Genomic DNA, 19181 nt, shown 5'->3' on the forward strand with positions numbered 1-19181 from the left:
TGATTGATTGATATGTGGGGTTTAACGTCCCAAAACCACCATATGATTTTGAGAGACGCCGTAGTGGAAGGCTCCGGAAATTTCGACCACCTGGGGTTCTCTAACGTGCACCCAAATCTGAGCACACGAGCCTACAACATTTCCGCCTCCATCGGAAATGCAGCCGCCGCAGCCAGGATTCGAACCCGCGACCTGCGGGTCAGTAGCCGAGTACCTTAGCCACTAGGCCACCATGGTGGGGCATGAAACCATATCAGATGGTAAGCTATTCTATTGAATATTTGTTCGGCGAAAAAAGGAATTTTTGAAGATGTTAGTCCGAGTGGAGTATGGGAGCAGGTTATGCCTATGACGATGCCTAGATGCGCAAGAAGAAAATGGTTGTATGTATTTGTGGACAGGAATATTCAGCTTACCCTTAAATATAGAATGCGAAAATTTCAGGCGTGCAATTGTACGGCGTTCTTCAAGCACAGGAATGTCGTTGTTTTTCAATAATTTTGTGGGAGAATCAGTTCATTTAAACTTGAAAAAAGTACACGTACAGCATGTTTTTGAACCACTTCAAGTTTTTGGATACCTTTTTTTGTAAAAAAGGTTCCAAACCACTGATATGTATTCTAGTTTAGGCAAAATATACGGTTTTTACGCGAGTATCTTAGATTTCGCAGGGTTTTTTTTTTTCAATTGGTGCCTCAGAAAACCAAACTTACGAGAAGCTGATGCGCTGACATTCGTTATATGTGAGTACCAAGAAAATGTGTTTGTAATGGTAACTACTAGGTATTTATATTCATTTACTTCTCGTACTGGTGTTCCGTGGACGTGGTATGTAAACGGGAATGGCTGTTTCTTGTTTGTCACACGTAGTATTCTTTTGTCCGGGTTTAATGTCATTGACGACCGAGCTTCACTAACATGCGTTAATGCAAGACTTAGATCAACCTGATCTTGTTGGCATGTCACTTTTCTTATACAGAACACAGTCATCAGCGAACAATCTGATATTATTGTTAGACTCAGCCATGGCAGCTATGTCATTTATGTATATAAGAAAAAGAATTGGCCCTAAAACACTTCCCTGTGGAACACCTGTTAATACCGGTAATGTGTCAGAAATATGTCACTTCACGTCAGCGTACTGTGCGCGATTTGAAAGATAAGCATCTATTTAAATTGTGACAAAAGATGATCAATTCAACTTTCGGTGCTTTAAGAGAACTGTGCCATCAGGAACGCGGAACTTGCCTTCGAGCTTAGTGAGGAGGGCGTCATCTGTTCCTGGAAATTCTGCGGTGAGCTTTTTAAAACTTCGTTTTGCTGCCGTTTTGGTTTTACCGGGTTCTACTGTGATGCCCAGTATTGCCTATGTCTTGGAGGTGTGTAAGGTTTTTCGAAGTGAGTCGCCAAAATTCGCCCAGCTAGCCGTCTCCAACTGCTGCGCCAAAGCGTTTGCCCGCTCAGATATCTCAGTAATTCTATGGCGGAATTTTCTATTAGGTCGCTGTAGTTTCCATCAATCGGTCAAACTTCTCTTGTCTTCCCACATACGTATCAGATGGCTATCGACTATCGGGGTTTCCGCTGTAATTGCAACCCGTTTAGAAGTTGCTTTGTGGGCCTCTCGCATGTGCATTGCTCATTATTCAGCACTATCCGGTTAAATTTCGGGAAGCGAGATTTCACGATAAGTTACGCAATATGTTAAAACAACATGGCCATGGGAGAGCGAAATTTTGAGAGAGGCTATCGACACGCTCAAGATATAAGGGTCATTGCCGAGATGTTCTTCTAGGTTGCTCCAGAACACCTCGTCAACTTCATATGTGAATGCATGATCAGGAAATGTGTCTGTGCTGACGATGTTACACAATCTCGTCGGGTGTTGCGGGAGTACGAGGACATGTAGCCTATGCGCATCAGCAACTCGCTCGAGTTCCCGGCCTTTCAGGGTATCTGTTCGGTACCCCCAGATAGTGTGAGGAGCATTGAAGTCGCCAAAAAGCAGCAGTGAACACTGGATGCTGTAACTACTCTAATAAGTGCGTCGAAATTGGCCCTCTTTTCTTTAGGGAGGCTACACGCGTTCGTGGTCACGATTTTGGCTTTGTTACGCTTTCGCGGTAGTATACTTATGAGTTGGTAGTTAATTCTGCTAGTTACCAGATAATCCGTACTAGTCGCTATATTCTTAATACCCGACGTGGCGACTTTAGGGTAGTCGGGATTTGATATCGTGTAGTATCCACTAGATTAGACTGGCTTATTACCAACCTTTTGCAAACAAATGACATCAGGTTTGACTGGCGCCGTATTAAGAAATCGTTGTAGAGCAGCCGCCCGTTTATAAAAGGTGTGACTATTCCATTGCCAAATTTTGAGTTATTCGGTGTGCGCTCGTGTTTTACTCGCCATGGATAGTGCTATCGCTGTCCGAAAATTGGAGTTGCTTTGGACGACGGATAGACGGAGCAACCGGGCTGCTTTTAGGTCGTTTAAAAACAGCGGCTCTCATACTGGTGATAGTTCATTGACATAACTTTTTAGGTTATGGAGTTCGGCATACATTCGCGGCTGAAAGTTTTGCATGATTTGTAGTTGCTGCATTACTTGTTGTGATGTACTTTCCATAAAATCTGATTCGATCGTAACCTGGCCAGATGTGCTCGTTGCCTTAGAAAGTGCTTTTTGGCACGATTACGTACCATGGTTAGCTTTGAGGGAGGCAAACTCTCCTTTTATTTCTGCCAAGCTCTCACGGAGGAGTTTGTTCTCACTAATATTTTTTTTCATATTCGGGATTAGATGCTATGGGAGCTGCGGGAGAAGCAACTCTTGCACAGCTCCCCTTGCCATGTTGAGGCGCTTGCTTGATCGCAGATCCCGGAGCTACTAATTTAGGTGACTTGTGTGAGTGGGAATGGGGTATGGTCTTGAGAGTGGAGTCCTTCCGGGTCCGGCATCTAGATCTGTATCTAGAGCTGAACCTTGGGCGAGTCTCTCGCAACTCCAGCCAGTGGTCCAGTGCAGGTTGTTCATGATCATAAATGAGACAATGGGGGTGTTGAGGTGGCTTTGGTGAGGTGTCTTTCAGACTAAGCTGCTAGACGCTAGCCCTCTAGGCTCTTTTCTGTGGTGGTTTGAATCGTTTCCTTCAACTTCAATTGCCTCTCAAAGGACCCTCGCCACAAGCTGCACTCTTAGGAGAGCACTCGTGTTCGGTTGCAGGGCCCGTTGTCCATAAACGTGACACACTCGCGTGTCTGGCTGGAGAAAGACGTCCGAACGGTGATCAACCTCATGACACACTTTGCACACGTGGGTGGTAACCTTGTAGGGGTAGCAAACATGTTCTCCGCCATTTTAATAGACGCACCGAGGCGTAATCTCTCCAAAAATGTTATAACAGCCGTCTTGGTGTTTCTAAACATACGTGCTAGTAGAAAACCGACCCCTTGTGTGCGCATGCGGATATAAGCTTTTAGTGGTTCAGGCATCAAGTGGGGGTCCGAGCAGTGAATGACGCCCTTTGTTGTCCCTTCGCTTGTGGCTATGTAGACACTGACGGAGTGTGGCCGGCCGTTGATCCTTATGGTGCTAGTACACCTCACGGGGTCCGCTACTGTCTAGTTCGGTGTCGAAACAATGAAGATGTTGGAATCTCGTTTGATTCTCAGCAAAAAATTGTTCACCAAATATTTTCCCGCTGCAACCTACCATCACGGCGTTTGCCAGTATATAGTTGACTTGTCAGGTTCTTGACCGGTAACTCTTGGTGTGGTCGCACAACTATCTTGAATTCGTCTTTGGGCAAAGGGGGTAGCCGCCTGTAGGCTGGCCTGTATTTAGGTTTTCCGGTTGCTTCAGAAGTGAATATTTGTTGGTGGTTCGAAGTCGTCGAAAAATCCATTGGTATGGCCTTCTCTTTTGCAAGAGCTTTTTTTTTCAGCGCGGCGTGGGCACCGTTTTTCAGGCTCTATCCGCTTCGTTTCGCCTGTTGGTCCCGGCGTTCTGATGGCTTAGACCATTTGGCGCTGAGAGGCTGTTAGCTGTGGAGTCCTGAAAATTCATATTATCATGGTCTTGGCGTCGCGTGTCCGTCATCCACCAGGGTCCGCGACGCGCGATAGTGTCTGAGGGTTCATTTGCCAGAACCATCGAGCACGCGCACCACGAGCACGTAGCCTTCCTGTAGCCGCTTACATCGCGGCAATGGCTTTGTGGAGCTCGCACGATAGGCAGGTACGTTTGGGCTTCTAAAGTAAACTGTTCCGGTCACTTACAGTTGTGGTTGGTGACAGTCGATGCAGAACAACTTCAGAAAGCCATGGCAAAAGTCGAAATAGGTCGCACACACAAATTTCTACAATGAAGCCGAACAATTCGCCGAGCACATGCGGACACGACACTTCTAGTAAATGCCACCTAGCGTACACTTCCTGTTTTATATGGGAATGCATTTCTTAGTCGGGCTGTGTTAGCCATCTGTCGAGATCCATCCACCACCCTCTCCCGTAGTAATAGCTGCGGGCGCGCAAGTCCCTCAGCCACCCCCCCCCCCCCCCAAGTCACGCTTCGGCATCGGCAACTGTCAGCAACAGCTGCGGGCGCGCGCGCTTATCCTCGCCCCTAGCGACTGGGGCCCCCACATGACTTGCCACCGCCTCGATTCAGTGCGTTTGAAACGCCTTTGCAGCGTTTTTGCAGCGTTTGTGTAGAATTTCGGTTCATAAGACGCGGACATTATGGCCGTCAGGTACAATGACAGGTGCAGTGCTTCGCTGCTCCTTCTCTTGCCATTCGCTTTCTCTCCTCCCTGCGCCCCATTTTCTCGTCCGCTCACGTCTTATTCTCGACCATATGGGTGCTAGGTGCCTCTTAACATCCGGAAGTGTATGTTCAAAACGGCGCTGTGTAACGCCAACGCTGAACCAAGAAGGCTTTTTTTTGTTCACTGTTCGAGTACGTGATGCCTGCTTAAGTACGTGATGCCTTTGGTGGGACGTTCGAAGCGCGTGTTCAAGATTTTGCGCCCCGAGCTTAGGTGGCAAGTTAGGCTGATGTTTGACTGGATAAAAGTGTGCTGCTTTAGTAAGAGACAGCCTGGTGCTGCGCACCTAGAACTTCAACGCCTAAGGATTTTGGCTGCTCAAACAATAGAATATCAGTGGGAACGGTGTCTTCAGGTGCTTCTCAGGCGTAGAAAAAAGGATATCCGAACGGCAGGATTACAAAGGTGGGTCACGTTCAAGTACCAGAGGAGGTGGCGTGTGCACTTAACAATGAGCCAACATTTAGATTTCAGCCTGCCATTCTCGCGCATGAGATACTTTTCTTGAACAGACACATGGCCAGCAGGGCTAAGCCTGAAGACCAGGAGAGGTGCGTTCAGGATGGAACGTTCAGGATGGAGAATCGTAATGGTCGTGATTCCATGGTAGGAGTGGTGTGCTTTTTCAGGAAGAATGATTTGCGCGTTCTACTGTCGGACAAAGAAGGTAGATTTGTGCTCATGAAGAAAGGGGTCTTCAAAGGCAAGGCCACTAATGACATACAAAAAAAAACTTCAATGAAGTGCGCGTTTTCGCCCCCAAGTTGAAGTCTAAGGCTGTTTCCTTGTGTAATGACCACGGCCTGACTAGGCTGGTAAAGAGTATTAGTGAGTGCAAAAGAGAGAAGCTGTCTATGTTTTTTAGCGCGAAAACTCACAAACCAGAGATGCCTTTTAGGACCATTATCAGCAAAAACAGTACGTGGCAGGTAATAGTGAGTCGTTACCACTTGAAAATTTCAACAATTTTTGTTAAACGACCTGTTCGCTGTTAAACATTCTTGTGACATAATTGAGTTTCTTCAAGACAGCAGCTCTGTAGGACATTTTTTCCTCTCTCGGTGTCGATGATCTTTTTTATTCTGTACCACACAAGGAGTTACTCGGGTGCGTGCAGTCCTGCATAGAAAAAAAATGGGTCTGTGTACTTCATAAAACACGCCGGAGTTCAAGCAGACGGCTTTTTGGCCCTCTTGAAATTTATCTTGGAGCAACGTTCATTTCTTTCGAAGACGAGTTGTTTGTACAAAAGGAAGATATTTGTATAGTTATGTAGAGCCCCTGTGTTGTGCAGTATCTTCCGGGCTCAGATTGGCCGACATCTGGACAATGTTGTGTCCAAAGACAAGGTGTTAGGCATTTTTAAGTACGTGGACGTTTTTTTTAATACGTTTCTTGACAAACTTCGGGGACTTGGAGCGTATCTATCTATCGATCTATCTATCTAGCAGCCTGCAACATTTAGCTCTCCTGGCCGTTTTGTTAATGGTATCAATACCAAACCTGGTATGATTTAACATGTCTGTATTATGAACATGACTGACTGGTCATAACATGAAAATCATGAGATGTATGTCATAAACGTCATGATTTATATTGTCAAGGTCTTGCTGCTCTTGCGTTGGTTTCATTCGCATGATATGTTGCAAAACTGGTATGGTATGACATGACTGCATGGAGAACACAAGCGACAGACCCTAACATCAAAATCATGAGAGGCGTGTCACGTAACAGCATTGCTATATGCCACACTCATGATGTGCTCGCGGCCATTCGCCAAGCTTTGCCTACACCGAATTAGGTATTACGGGACATGAATGAATGACGAAGGTATGTGACATATGTATGTGAAGGTATGATATATATGTCATAATTTACATTTTATGTTCTTGATGCCCTTACAGTGGTTTCGTTCCCATGACTTTTCCAGAACTAATATGGTATGATGTGACTGTATAGCGAACGTAAGTGACTAACACTAACGTGGAAATCATAATATGCATGAAATGATTTTTCTTTTAGGACTAGTCATGACTAGACGCCACGCTCATGGTGCGCTCGCGGTCGTTTCGCAAAATAGCTTCACATATACCGAATCTGACAGTGATATCTGGGTTTTAACGTCCCAAGGACACCACATTATTATAACAGACGCCGTAGTAGAGGGCTCCGGAAATTTCGGCCACCCGGGGTTCTTTAACCTGCACCGAAATCTGAGCACACGGGCTACATTCCCGCCTCCACCAGGAACGCAGCGGCCGCCGCCGCGATTCGCTCCCGTGACCTGCGGGTCAGCAGCCAAGTACCGTAGCCATTAGACCACCGCGGCGGGGCAGCGAATATGATAATACGTGACGTTAATGGACGACGAAGACGAGTAAAATGGCTGGACATGATTATCATGACATGCGTGTCATTTAAAACATGATTACTAGCTACGCTTATAGCGTGCTCGCGATCATTTCGCTAGCTCCACATATACGAACTTTGGCAGCACGTGACGTGAATAGACGACGAAGGTAAATGACACGCCTAATCATGATAATCTTGATATGTGTGTCATGTGAAACATTATTACATGCTATGCTCATAGCGTGCACGCGGCAGTTTGGCTAGCTTCCATTGGTATGAGGTGACGTGAAGAGACAGGGAAGGCAAATGAAACGTCGAAACTTGATAATCATATTATGCGTGTCATGTAAAACATGACTACATGCTACGCGCATTGGGTGCTCATGGCCGTTTCGCTAGCTCCTCATATACGACATTTAGTATTACGTCGCGTGAATGAACGATGAACGTGAATGACACGTTCAAACACGATAATCGTGATATGCGTGTCATGTAAAACATTTACATGCTACACTCATGGCGTGCTCGTGACCATTTCGCTAGCTCCACATATACGAAATTAGGTATTACGTTCCATGGACAAACGACAAAGGTAAATGACCCACCTAGGCCAGATAAACATCGCATTGAAGTCATGTACGGCATAATTTATGTCAACCTCATAACATTCTGCCCATTTTAAGCGGCGTATCAAACTTCCTCATTCGCGCTTTGCATACCATGGATCGGTACAGTACATGGGATCTGCTAATTTTTTTTTATTAGGGGCTGACTACACCTCAGTCCTACATGCACTGGCTTGCTACAGCGGTAAGTTAGTTTTGTAATCGAGATCGATCGAAATAAAGTCACTGAAAGAGCGCTTTCGCAACGTTCACGAGCAGCAAACTTGCTCTATGTGGGCATTGAGGCTTAGCTTGACGATAGGCGTACCGAAAAATGTAGGCTTAGCATGAAAAAATTTAGGCTTAGCTTGACAATAGGCATACCAATTAACCGTGGCACAGTAATAATGGGCTCAAAGTCTGGCAATAAAAAATTTAATGTGACCATGGCGCAGTGGTTACCATGTCCGGCATCTGTTATCGGTTACCGAGATGTTGTGGGTTCGACTCCCACTGACAGAGCTTTTTCTTTGCCTTCTGATAGCGTTTGTTTTTCCAACTCCATTTCCATGTCGAAAATACGTTACCGAATTCCGGGTGAACCACGGCATAAAGCACTTTTGTGTAAAATTTAGCATACGCTCCAGCATTATGTGGTTTGCGTTGCAACTAATATGGTGAAATAATACATTTTAGCCTCCCACTGCTGAGACCTATAGTGCGCACGTTAATGGCGGTTTGGTTACCCAGCTATGAACAACCAATTCTCACATTCGCATGATTCCTAGATACGTGTATGTGTATAAAATTGGTGCTCATGTTTACTAAGTATTTCATCCGACCGCCTCGTAACGTTGTGCTTGTTTTAAAAGTGCCACTTAGAACAATTTTTGATGCATGTTTCGCACATTATTGATCACCAAGGTATGTGCGATCTGCCGAACGTTTTAGTTTTTCAAGTGGAACTCGAAATAGAAGTAATGGAGAGGATGATCATGTGCCACCCTTGTGTCGTTTTCATCTTCAACGTAGTCCGCCCCTTGGGTCAAGTCGTTTGCCGAACCAATATTTTGAAGCCGTCTTCGGAAGCAAGGGTAAATTAGCTGCTGCATGCAGTGCCATGATATGCCGCTCGCATTTTTAGAGGAGCCTTCACTGTTGATCGGCAGATGCTTTGAGGGCTCCCCATTGCAAGGCTGTGCAGGACAGTTTTAAGCAACGAAGGACTCGGCCAGTGAGCTTACCTCTAGGTCGCCGTCCCCGCTGCTTCTTCGGCTGCCAGTGGAGCCAAACAACACCTTGAAAGCCATGTCGGTGAAGTAGTTGACCACGACGCGGGCCATTTTGACAAAAACTTTGTCCCACTCGGCCGCCTCGAACACCCTCAGCAAGCTTGAAAAAACTCGCCCTTCAGGCTGCGCCCCCGCTGGCCACACGAGCCGATCCACTGGCGCTGTGGAACAAAAAAGCCCGTCATTCACCCTCCCAATGCGCATACGATTCAGAGTGCCATTAGGAAACCATGGCGACAAAATGAAAAGAGTTCACTGGCAACACACGCGCCGTTTCCATACCAACTCGCGCATGAACGTCGGGAGAGGTGTGCTAGCAGTCCCTCCTGTGTCCGCGTTCCACCTCTTTCTTTTCAATCACTGACGCCGGCAAGGGTAGGTCAGTTAACAAACAGTGTTTATGCTGTTAAGGAGTCTTTGGGGTAATGATTACTACTAAAGCAAAAACGTCAGGACTCTCCCTTGCCGGTTTTACTTCAATATCTAAAGTAAGTGGCTAGATTGGCCCCTGGGTGCAAAGACGTAGGGCGTAGGGGGGGGGGGGGGGGCTGTGCTTACCTTCAGAACTTAACATAAAATTCTTATATGCAGCAGTGATAACATATATATAAGGCTTCATTAGCGAACCCAAATCTAGCATATTTGTGTGAAAGGCCTTTCAAAGCCAACTTCTCAATTTACATAGTATGAACAGGTCCAAATCGTAACGTTAAGTGAAATAGTGTGGCTAATCTTTCCGGTCATGTAACAGCAGTGACAGAAAGATGCGCTCCCTACGCCACCTTCCGGATGCATATTTCTGCAAACATTATTTATGCGTAGTCCCCGTACACGTCCAATTGCCATTCCTACATTGTTGGGCGAAGCTTGTCTTGACGCCTTCTTCGTCTTGTATCACGTTATTTCGCCTTCTCTATATTAACCCTACTTAACATTCATTACGTGTTTGTCGAGGCGTTGTACGAAAATGCGCCTCACTGTAAAATGCATTTTCTTCTTATAACTGAGCACCCTTCATCGGCGGTCATCGCAGAACGATGTGTTGCAACACAAGTTCAGAAAACGTATGAAAATTTGTGCTTGTGGGGGGAGAGAGGCGGGGGTGCTGATCGACGCACGTTTTGCACGCGGAATCTTAGCTGTATTTTTATTTGTTTTCTCTAAATGTTTTCAACCAGAAACTTAGGTAAATACTCATGAGAAGGCACTTCTCGTAATTTTTGCAGAAAAAGAACTTGAAAAGCTACCAGGAAACAGCACCAAAAAGAGACGAAGACTAAAAATCAAACTATACAAGCGTTGCATCAAGAGCAACTGCATGCAAGTTGCATAGTCTCTCCTGCAATCGCGATTATGAGACTCCTAATTTGGGAGAGGACTAGGCTTGTGCGAATAGTGAATTTTCGGTTCGAAGCGAATTCGAAGCGAATAGTGATTTCGATCGAATAATTTCGAATCAAATTCGAATGGTAAGTATGACATATAAAAAAGGAAATATTTATCATGACAAAGCTAACCTGCACAATATTTCTTTTAAATTGAAACTGGGGCTCTATGCAAGTGCCATTTATTTTTTCGTTCAAAGGAAGTCAAAACAACCTTGAGTAGTAGTTTTGGTAGGATGGGAGCGATAACCTGTGAGACACCTTATGTTTTAAAATTTATTATACTAGGATTATATAAGCTGTCATAATAAGGTTATTAAAATGAAGAATTGATTTGACGATTAAATGTTTCTTTAAAGGGTCCCTGCAACACTTTTTCAAGTAGCCATGGAGCCAGTAAACAAGCTTGTTGCCTCACAAATTTACTGCAGCAATGTTTCTAGAATCAGTCCAGTATGAGCAGAGTTCCAAAATTGGCACACGTTGCATTCTCTTTTCTCGTCTTGACGAAATAGCTAGAAGCTAAGCAGGTAGGAGTGGCACGGCGAAAGAAAATACTCCACACGCAGCTCATGACCTTGAGCACCTCTTTTTTTTTCTTCGTATACGTGGCTTTTCAGTGCGATCACACACATACTCGTGGACAAGCGACGGCCCCGGTAACGACAAGCGCACCATGCTCAAATCAGCCAATGGCTGTGACCAGAGCCGTATATTTCTTCTTGGCTGTGACAAGTGATTTTTGAGCCTGCAGTGTCACTTCCCGAGAAAAGAAAGCAGTTTTTAGCTTTTAAAATTTATTGTGAATTACAGGCCACGTGCTGCGCTACAATATTTGCATCGCGTGTTTTCGGTAGCCTCGACTACCGATCGGCTGCGTTTTCTGACAATGTCCAGTTAATATTGCAATGCCCCTTTATATTTAATTGGGGGCTTCACGGCAAAACAAATATTCTTCAAAAAAAAAAACGTTTTCACTGTTTAACACTCCAACAGTGCAGTGAGACAACCTCTACAGGCGGTGACCTGCAGATCAATATACACCTATTCGTTCATTGCGAACACTTCGAAAATATTCGGTAATTTAAATTCGAATCGAAGAGAATTCAAATACCCAACTATTCGTTCGGATCTTCGAAGCATTAGAATATTCGCACTAGCCTAGAGAGGACAAAGGTCACCTCACGCGCTGCCGTGGCCAAGGAGCGCGCTGCAGACACACGACCACGGTAAGATAGAAACAATTTAAGTAAGGACACTCCGGCAATGTTTCGACCATGTCAAGATAATAGTGCTTCTGTGTTCCTGAGGCACTCTTGTCACATGCCCGAGAGCTAATATGCTCAACAAGTTCGAAAATAATTTTTCATTACCGAAAACACGTATTACCGAAACCGAAATCTAACCAAGTGCACTTCTACGTGTGACGTAATTCTTTCTACGCACCTGCTCGATTGCACATAATGCCCGCCAGATGGCACTACCTATCCACGCGGTCCACTGCGATAGGCTAAAAGGCTAACGCTATTAGGCCCTAACCACATGCACGGGACTCCTTCGCGACAGCGCCAAACTACACCGACGAGCGACCAGATTTGCGGTCGCGGAGGCCCATTCGTTGCCGCCGCTTGTCGCGTCGCGCGTTTCTGGAAAACTAAAGATCTCTTGTCACCCGGAAACTAGCGTGGCGATTTACAGGACCTTTGGCCTCACTTCGGTTGCAATTTGCTCTCGATGCTTGTTGTCCGCGCGAACTTCCAAAAATGAAAGGTATCGGTTTTCGTCTGCACTTGGGCCCAATTTCAAACCCAACCCGCATCCGGAACCTTTTACGGCATTTTTAATCATGTCTTTTTGAGAGAAATTGTCCTAATTACATATCACACTCGATAATTAGTATGCATGGCGTACGACAAACGCAGCCCTACGAAAAAAGAAAGTATAGGCTCTACTACAAAATTTGCATGTTCGGCGTATGTGCGCCTCCCCCACGTGGTGGCAAGAGAAAAAAACAAAGACACACGCACACACACACAAACTAGTAAATACCTGGTAAGTGACCCCCGAAAGCCAGACAATGTAATAAGTGCTACAAAAGTTTTAACTGCTGCATCAATAATTATAAAAGCAAGCTTGAAACATGCAAAACCACTTATCTGCGCAGTCGATCGGGAGCGCTCAAAAAGCACGTCCAGACACCATGCCAGTCCCAACTCAACCACCGCGCGCTCAATGCGCCATCTTGCTGATGACGCTGAAAACACGATAGTTTTCTTATGGTCTGCGAAATTGGCGGCGCGGTTTTCTCCGGCCGTTCCACCCACCACGATCTCCAGAAAAACCAGCGAGTATCACCTTAAGCGTAGGGCTAACGTGAGGGGGCGTGTTTATTGTGGTTTCCTGGAGCGCTGCAGACCACGTCAGAAAGCAGAGCACGCGTGGTTTCAGCATGCGCATGTTTTTTTTTTTTTTCACATGTTAGCGAAACTCACAGCCAAATCTTCTGGTTGCACTGAAGGCAAGTATTTGTTTCTGTTACTGCTTTTATTTTGGTCCATTTGGCGAATAAAACCATGGCAACTGCTTAATTTTTTGTATATATATATCAATGCAAGGAGAGATTATTTCGCCTAGGACAGAGGCATTCTAGCCTTCCCCCTTTCTAGAGACAAGTATGTGGGTGAAAACTCAGCTAGTTATTGTCATTCAATAACATTTCCCTCCTACTGTTAGATATCAATTTACTATTTTGTCACGTACAAATATTTGTCACGTGGTCAACCGAATGCCACTTACACTCTATATACTTAGGTGCGCTGATAGTGCCACTTAATAATGTGATAAATGATTTTTCTGAAATGTTGAAAAGCTACGATTAGCCGACCTATATTTACTCCCTACGTCCTTCACAGTAAATATTCATGACTTATCATCGTCTCCTTTTTTCGTCATCTGTATGTTTTAGTAGCACAATGGCAATATCAGTATCATGTTCATTTAAAGTAATGTCTACAGCATCCAAATCAAATGGTCCCACATGCGGCCGAATGGCGTCTTTAAGAATAAATATTGGTCGAGGTAGACTACTGAGGAATAAAAAGTGTGAACTGTCGCTGCTATGTAACACACAGTGTTTCATACCAGATACACAGAACTCTGAGCGCGTGCGGCGTTCTTCTTGAACAATCAAATTATCTCTATGTTCGTTCTTAGATTCCCAACATATCCACTGAACACAGTGCGAATGGGTGACCATAAATGACCAAAGCGCACATGTAGCCAGCCCGTGGTCGTCGTAGAGCCAGCGACGTTCAGTCTAGACCTCCTCCCTGTCTCCTGGTTCTGCGGTGCAACGGGAGGTAGTGGGAAGGAGAAACTGGGGAAGCTTCACGTGCGAGCGCAATGCGTTGTACGCTTTGAGAGCGCGGCTTTCGTGCCAGACTTCACGGCGTTGGCACATTGCAAGGACAGTGCAAGACAGTTACTGATGCTGGCATCGAATTTGGTCGGCTCGGCGACCGTTTCTCTCCAGCGGGTGTTATTTTAGAGGCGAAGCTTCTTATAGCGGCACCCGTTTGTCCCTCCTAGTCGTTGTAGTAGTGTGTAACAAGTATGACACTTTGACCTCCAAAATAGTGCCGGTAAGAGATTTCTTCTGTGCATTGTTGAACAATACAAGATAATGCTCAATCTACGTGCAAAGGGCTGCTAAAGGGAAATGAGAGATAGGAAAATTCGGCTTTTAGTTAACGCGCACGCTGCCAATTTTCGTTGTTCAACAACGCACAGAAGACAAGAAAGGGTTGCTACGTTATACTCGCTGGGCGTGGCCTCCTAGGTTTTAGAAAGGTTTAGCGAGCGTTGGGCCGCAGTGCCATGAATACATTGAACTAGTATATACCGTGAGATCGTGGTGGTTAAAGGGGGGCAGTAGACACAAAGCGCAAGCCGTAAGAAATAGTGCGTGTGCCTCCTCTCGTTCAGTCCTTGGAACGTCCGCTGGATGGCGGTGCTTCTATATGAGGAATATATGATGAAAAGATGCGAGATGGTGGTACTTGGAGTGTTGAATAGGTGGACGAACGGACACACAGACAGATGCATGAACGGACGCACGGATGGCTGCATGAACGCATGGACGCATGGCCAGACGCAGGAGTGGATGCATGGACGAAATCAGGGACGAACGCACAGATGAACGTGCAGACGCACGAACAGACGCACGCACGGACTGGCGGATGGACGCATGGGCGGCCGCACAGACGCACGCATGGATGGACGGAAGCAAGAACGAATGGACAGACGGATGCTTCGCCCCACTATCCATCATTCACTCCGTGGATATGCTGCCATTTTTCTTCGTAACGCACTCATGTGGTGGCGTTCACGTGGTTACCTTGCGTGCATGCGTCACTGCCATTCTGCATAGAGGAGAGAAAATTTTGAGGTGGAATGCAAAACGAATGTTTTATTCAATAGTAGCAATTTATTAATAAAGTTGGCGACTGACTGCGGTTTCTGCAGTTTCTCCTATGTCAATGCTGCAGGTTTTTCCTTTAGAAGAAAGTGACGTCAGGTCTTGTTTCTTATATTTATTTCGGGAACATGTCATACTGCTACGTGCTCTTCTGCACATCAGATAGAAAAAAATACTTCCACACGAGCGCCAGCATGCGCAGTGGTGGTTTTAATCTCATAAAAAGTGACAGCCCATTCCACAAGCTAAACCAGAATGCCGTATTCAGCGCTCACGGGTTACGCGCAAATAAATGGGTCACTTTCTAGTTCCTTTCGTGGAACTACCCCTAATTTAGATGGTAACGCTGATTAGAAAATTATTAGAGGTGCACTGTTGTAATCACAGCTGTGACGCGTAACACGACACGGTTTTATTTCTTTCAGGGACGAAGCTCATTAGAGCATCACTTGGTCGGTCGTCTTTTTATCAAGCGTAGCCGGCATATCCACGGAGTGAATGATATAATGAGTGCAGTGAACCATCCATCCATTTGATGCGTGCTGATATGTGATAGGAGTCGAGAGACCCATGGACGAACGAATGCACGGGCGCCTTGCCCCACTATTTATTCACTCCGTGCATATGCCGTGTTTTTGTTTATTTATCCCTCGCGCGGTGAACAGCGTTTTGCTTCTCGTTGAGAAGTCCCGATGAACATGACTATAGGGGAGACCAGTCGTGTCGAGCATGGCTGGACGACAGGCGTGCCAGTCTAAGAAGCGAAGAGCGCTTCTAAGAAGCAATAAAACTACGTCACGGCGCAGCTGTGATTACATTAGGAGTACGCAAGAATTTTCGAAACAGCGCTACAATGAAAAGCAGCGCTGGTTCAATGAAAGCAAGAATTCATTCAATCGAGTTTAAAAGTGATCCATAGACGTAGAAATGACCTCGCTTGCGGATCAGGCTGCCAATTTTCTTTCTTTTTCGCCAGTGCCCCTCCTCCACCTATACATCCCGCGAAATGTGAAGTATAGTTTCGAGCACATGCAGATCTCAACCAGATGCATCGCAATTTTAACTGCTCCAATATATGCGGCACCAATCTACAGCAAAATAAAAACACCATTTGAAAATAAAATGCCCCTGCGTTAAATTTGCCTCTCGTACTACTTGACCCGACATTTTCAAATGAACACAATGTTATAGAAAAGCGCAATACTATTTTTTTCTCCCCATGTAGAAGCTTCGCTAACAGTGCGGCAGCCTTTTCGACTGAGCCACGCCTACCTCTGGAAACACGTGCTCTCCATGCGATTGGAAAAGCCGGAAAGAAACCCGCCGCACGCCCTCAATCTCAAAAGCCATTGCCCCCCCCCCCCCCCCCGAGATGCGCGCTATTAGTGGTAAGTGATAGACATAAACAGCTTGCCCCTTGGTGGCACAGTGGTTAGCGCCTCGCATTCACGACGCGAAGGTCCCACATCCAATTCCGCCCGCCGTAGTTCTGTTTTTCTTCTTTGTGTTTACATATATATATATATATATATATATATATATATATATATAGGCAGGCATGGTAGTTGAGTGGCCGTAGCGTTGCATATAGTCCAGGTCACAACGTTGTTTATTTTGACGTTTCGGCCTAGAGTCTGGCGTTCATCAGGATCCTGATGAAAGCCAGACTCTAAGCCAAAACGTCGAAATAAACCACGTTGTGACCGCTCACGGAGGATCTCCTGAACTATATATATATATTGCTACGGTATGAGCCGGGTTGTAGTATGTGCCGGGTAGGTAGAAGAGGAAGATGACGTTGTCTGGTGTAACCTCAGGACTCCATCTTTACCGCGACTGGCGAACTTCATGCTCACCCTGTAAATAAATCCACCTATCCTTTAATTCAACATAACAGTTTTGTGGTGGAGGCGCTGGGTAATCAACCAAGCAACACGACGCTTCAAGCGCCTGATCTACGACGAAGCCGCCGCCTTGCTGGACTGCCCCCGTTACCACTGGCAGCTGAGATGTCTCACGGCGAAGAAGGAAACCGGATCCCCGCAGCGGCAGACCTTCCACCAGTCCCAGAAGCAGCGCTAGTACCAGATTGGCGTGCGGCTGGTCCCTGGTTGCGTCAGGATCTGATAGTGCCTCGCACATTCGGTGGCGAATCTGGCGAAAACGTGGATGCCTGGCTCACACACTACAAACGGGTGAGCAAATACTACTAGTGGGACGCGGCGACCCAGCTGACCAATGTAGTATTTTTCTTAACGAACACAGCACTCGTGTGGTACGCGAACCACGAAGATGCCCTCACGTCATGGGATCACTTCGTTTCCGAAATAAGAGCGTGCTTAGGAGACTCCGTAGCTAAGAGAAAGCAGGCGGAACAAACGTTACTGCTGTGAGTTCAAATCCCAGGTGAGGCGTGCACGACCTATGTTGAGGCGATTTTGAAGCTCTGCAAGACTGTCAACCCTTCTATGTCAGAGGAAGACAAAGTCGGCCACCTGTTGAAGGGCATTGCCGAGGACGTGTATCAGTTTCTCATCAGCAAAGACAGCCTTGCTACGGTAACCAACGTCATAAGCCACTGTCGCATATTCAAGACCCTGAAGATGCGACATATCACCCCCAAGTTCGGTCGCCTACCGAATGTAACCACCGTGGCAAGTGTTGACAAATACACGCCGCTTGATCTCGCGTCGACAATACGCCAGATCGTTCGAGAAGAGCTCAGTCGACACGCTCGCCCGACGCCGTACGAAGCTACACCCGCACCGCCTCCCTCTCGCCCTCCCGTGTCAATTGCCGCAGCAGGCAACGATGACTGCAACTACAGGCCACCCTCACCACCGAGGTCACAGCGCAATAACTACCCACTGCCGAGGTACGAAGACTGCTTCAGTTACCCCCGTCAGCCAGCCAACACCTATTACGACCCGAACGAAGATGTATCCGTACCACCACCACGTCAGTGCAATGTCTTCCAGAAGTACAATGCATACCGCCAGGCCCCTGTGTGCTACCGTTGCGGTATCGCCGGGCATATAGCTCGGTTCTGTCGTCGACAGCGAGAGCCGACATCCCGATATCGTTCCCCATCAGAGTTTCCGCCAGCGGGCACTGGTCACAACAACGGTCATTGGCCCGCCTATTCTAGGAGTACCTCATGGTGGGGAAATCACCGTGGCAGTTCTCCCGCTTCTGACCGTAGTTTGACGCCTCCATCTGGCCGACTGCATCGTTCCCCTTCGCCGGAACGACGCCTGTCATCACCGCCGCCGCCGGAAAACTAGCCAACACGACCGATGTAGGTGAGGTCGCACAACAGGATTTGCCTCAGATGCCTCCGCCAGTTATAAGGTCCAAGAACAAGATACGTGTGGAAATAGATGGCTTTTGTACAAGTGCTTTGGTGGACACTGTTGCTACGATATCATTTATGAGTCTTTCTTTCAAAAGTCGCATTGGCCGCAAAGTTATGTTTTCTTGGGGCGAATCAACAAGGTTTCGTGGTGTTAGTGGGTAGGTACTTCATCCTGTCGGAGTTTCTGCCGTCAATGTCTTATTGGCAGGAAAGGTGTTCCCAGCAGAGTTTCTTGTGCTGCAACGTTGTACCCATTATGTGATTCTCGGTCTTGACTTTCTCCAAGAATGTGGCGCTATCGTTGACTGTAGAAGCGGTGAACTTTTCGTCAGTGGTGACATTGTTCCTGCCCTCATCGACGAGGCGCCGCAGGCCGCGAAGGACGCTCTGATTGTTTCCGATGAGCTGACAGTGCCGCCATGGTAAATGAGGTCAGTTGCGGTGTTCGCCCCAGAATCTGCCACATCTTTTGACGCCATCGTTTAACCTGCTATCGTTCAATGTGCTAAGAAAGGCATACTCGTCCCTCGTTGTTTGGTATCTGTTGATGAAGGAGCAACCTTTCCGTGGGCACTGAACTGTTTGCCAATGCCGGTTGTGCTCCCTCGAGGAATGAAGCTTGGCGTCTTCGATGATTCCGCTGAAGGTTATGTAGCGGTCGTTATCAACGATGAAAGCGCAAAAGGTACAGTCTCTGGCAAGCGCAGTTGCTCTAACGAGTTGCAGATCCTAGGCATGATAAGCGCCACTTTGCGGTCACACGAGCAGCAGACGTTACGCCATCTGTTGAGGCGACGCGCTTCTGTGTTTGACTTTTGCCAAGAGGAGAAGCCACTAGCTTTACCTTGTTCTCGCGCTCACCATAGGATTGACACCAGCACTTC

At 46.6% G+C, this 19181-nt stretch overlaps 1 protein-coding gene across 2 annotated transcripts in view; it reads right to left on the minus strand.

Moving 5' to 3' along the window:
• Window positions 1–9052: 9052 nt before the first annotated feature.
• Hs6st (heparan sulfate 6-O-sulfotransferase) overlaps window positions 9053–19181 on the minus strand; it is a 476371-nt gene continuing 466242 nt past the window's right edge. For both annotated transcript variants that reach the window (XM_075891380.1, XM_075891350.1), the window contains one exon: window positions 9053–9241. In XM_075891380.1, the coding sequence (XP_075747495.1) occupies window positions 9199–9241 (43 nt within the window). In that variant the 3' untranslated portion in view covers window positions 9053–9198. The remainder of the gene's footprint in view (window positions 9242–19181) is intronic.

Source organism: Rhipicephalus microplus, chromosome 1, assembly GCF_043290135.1.
Source record: "Rhipicephalus microplus isolate Deutch F79 chromosome 1, USDA_Rmic, whole genome shotgun sequence".
Classification (NCBI taxonomy): Eukaryota; Metazoa; Arthropoda; class Arachnida; order Ixodida; family Ixodidae; genus Rhipicephalus; species Rhipicephalus microplus.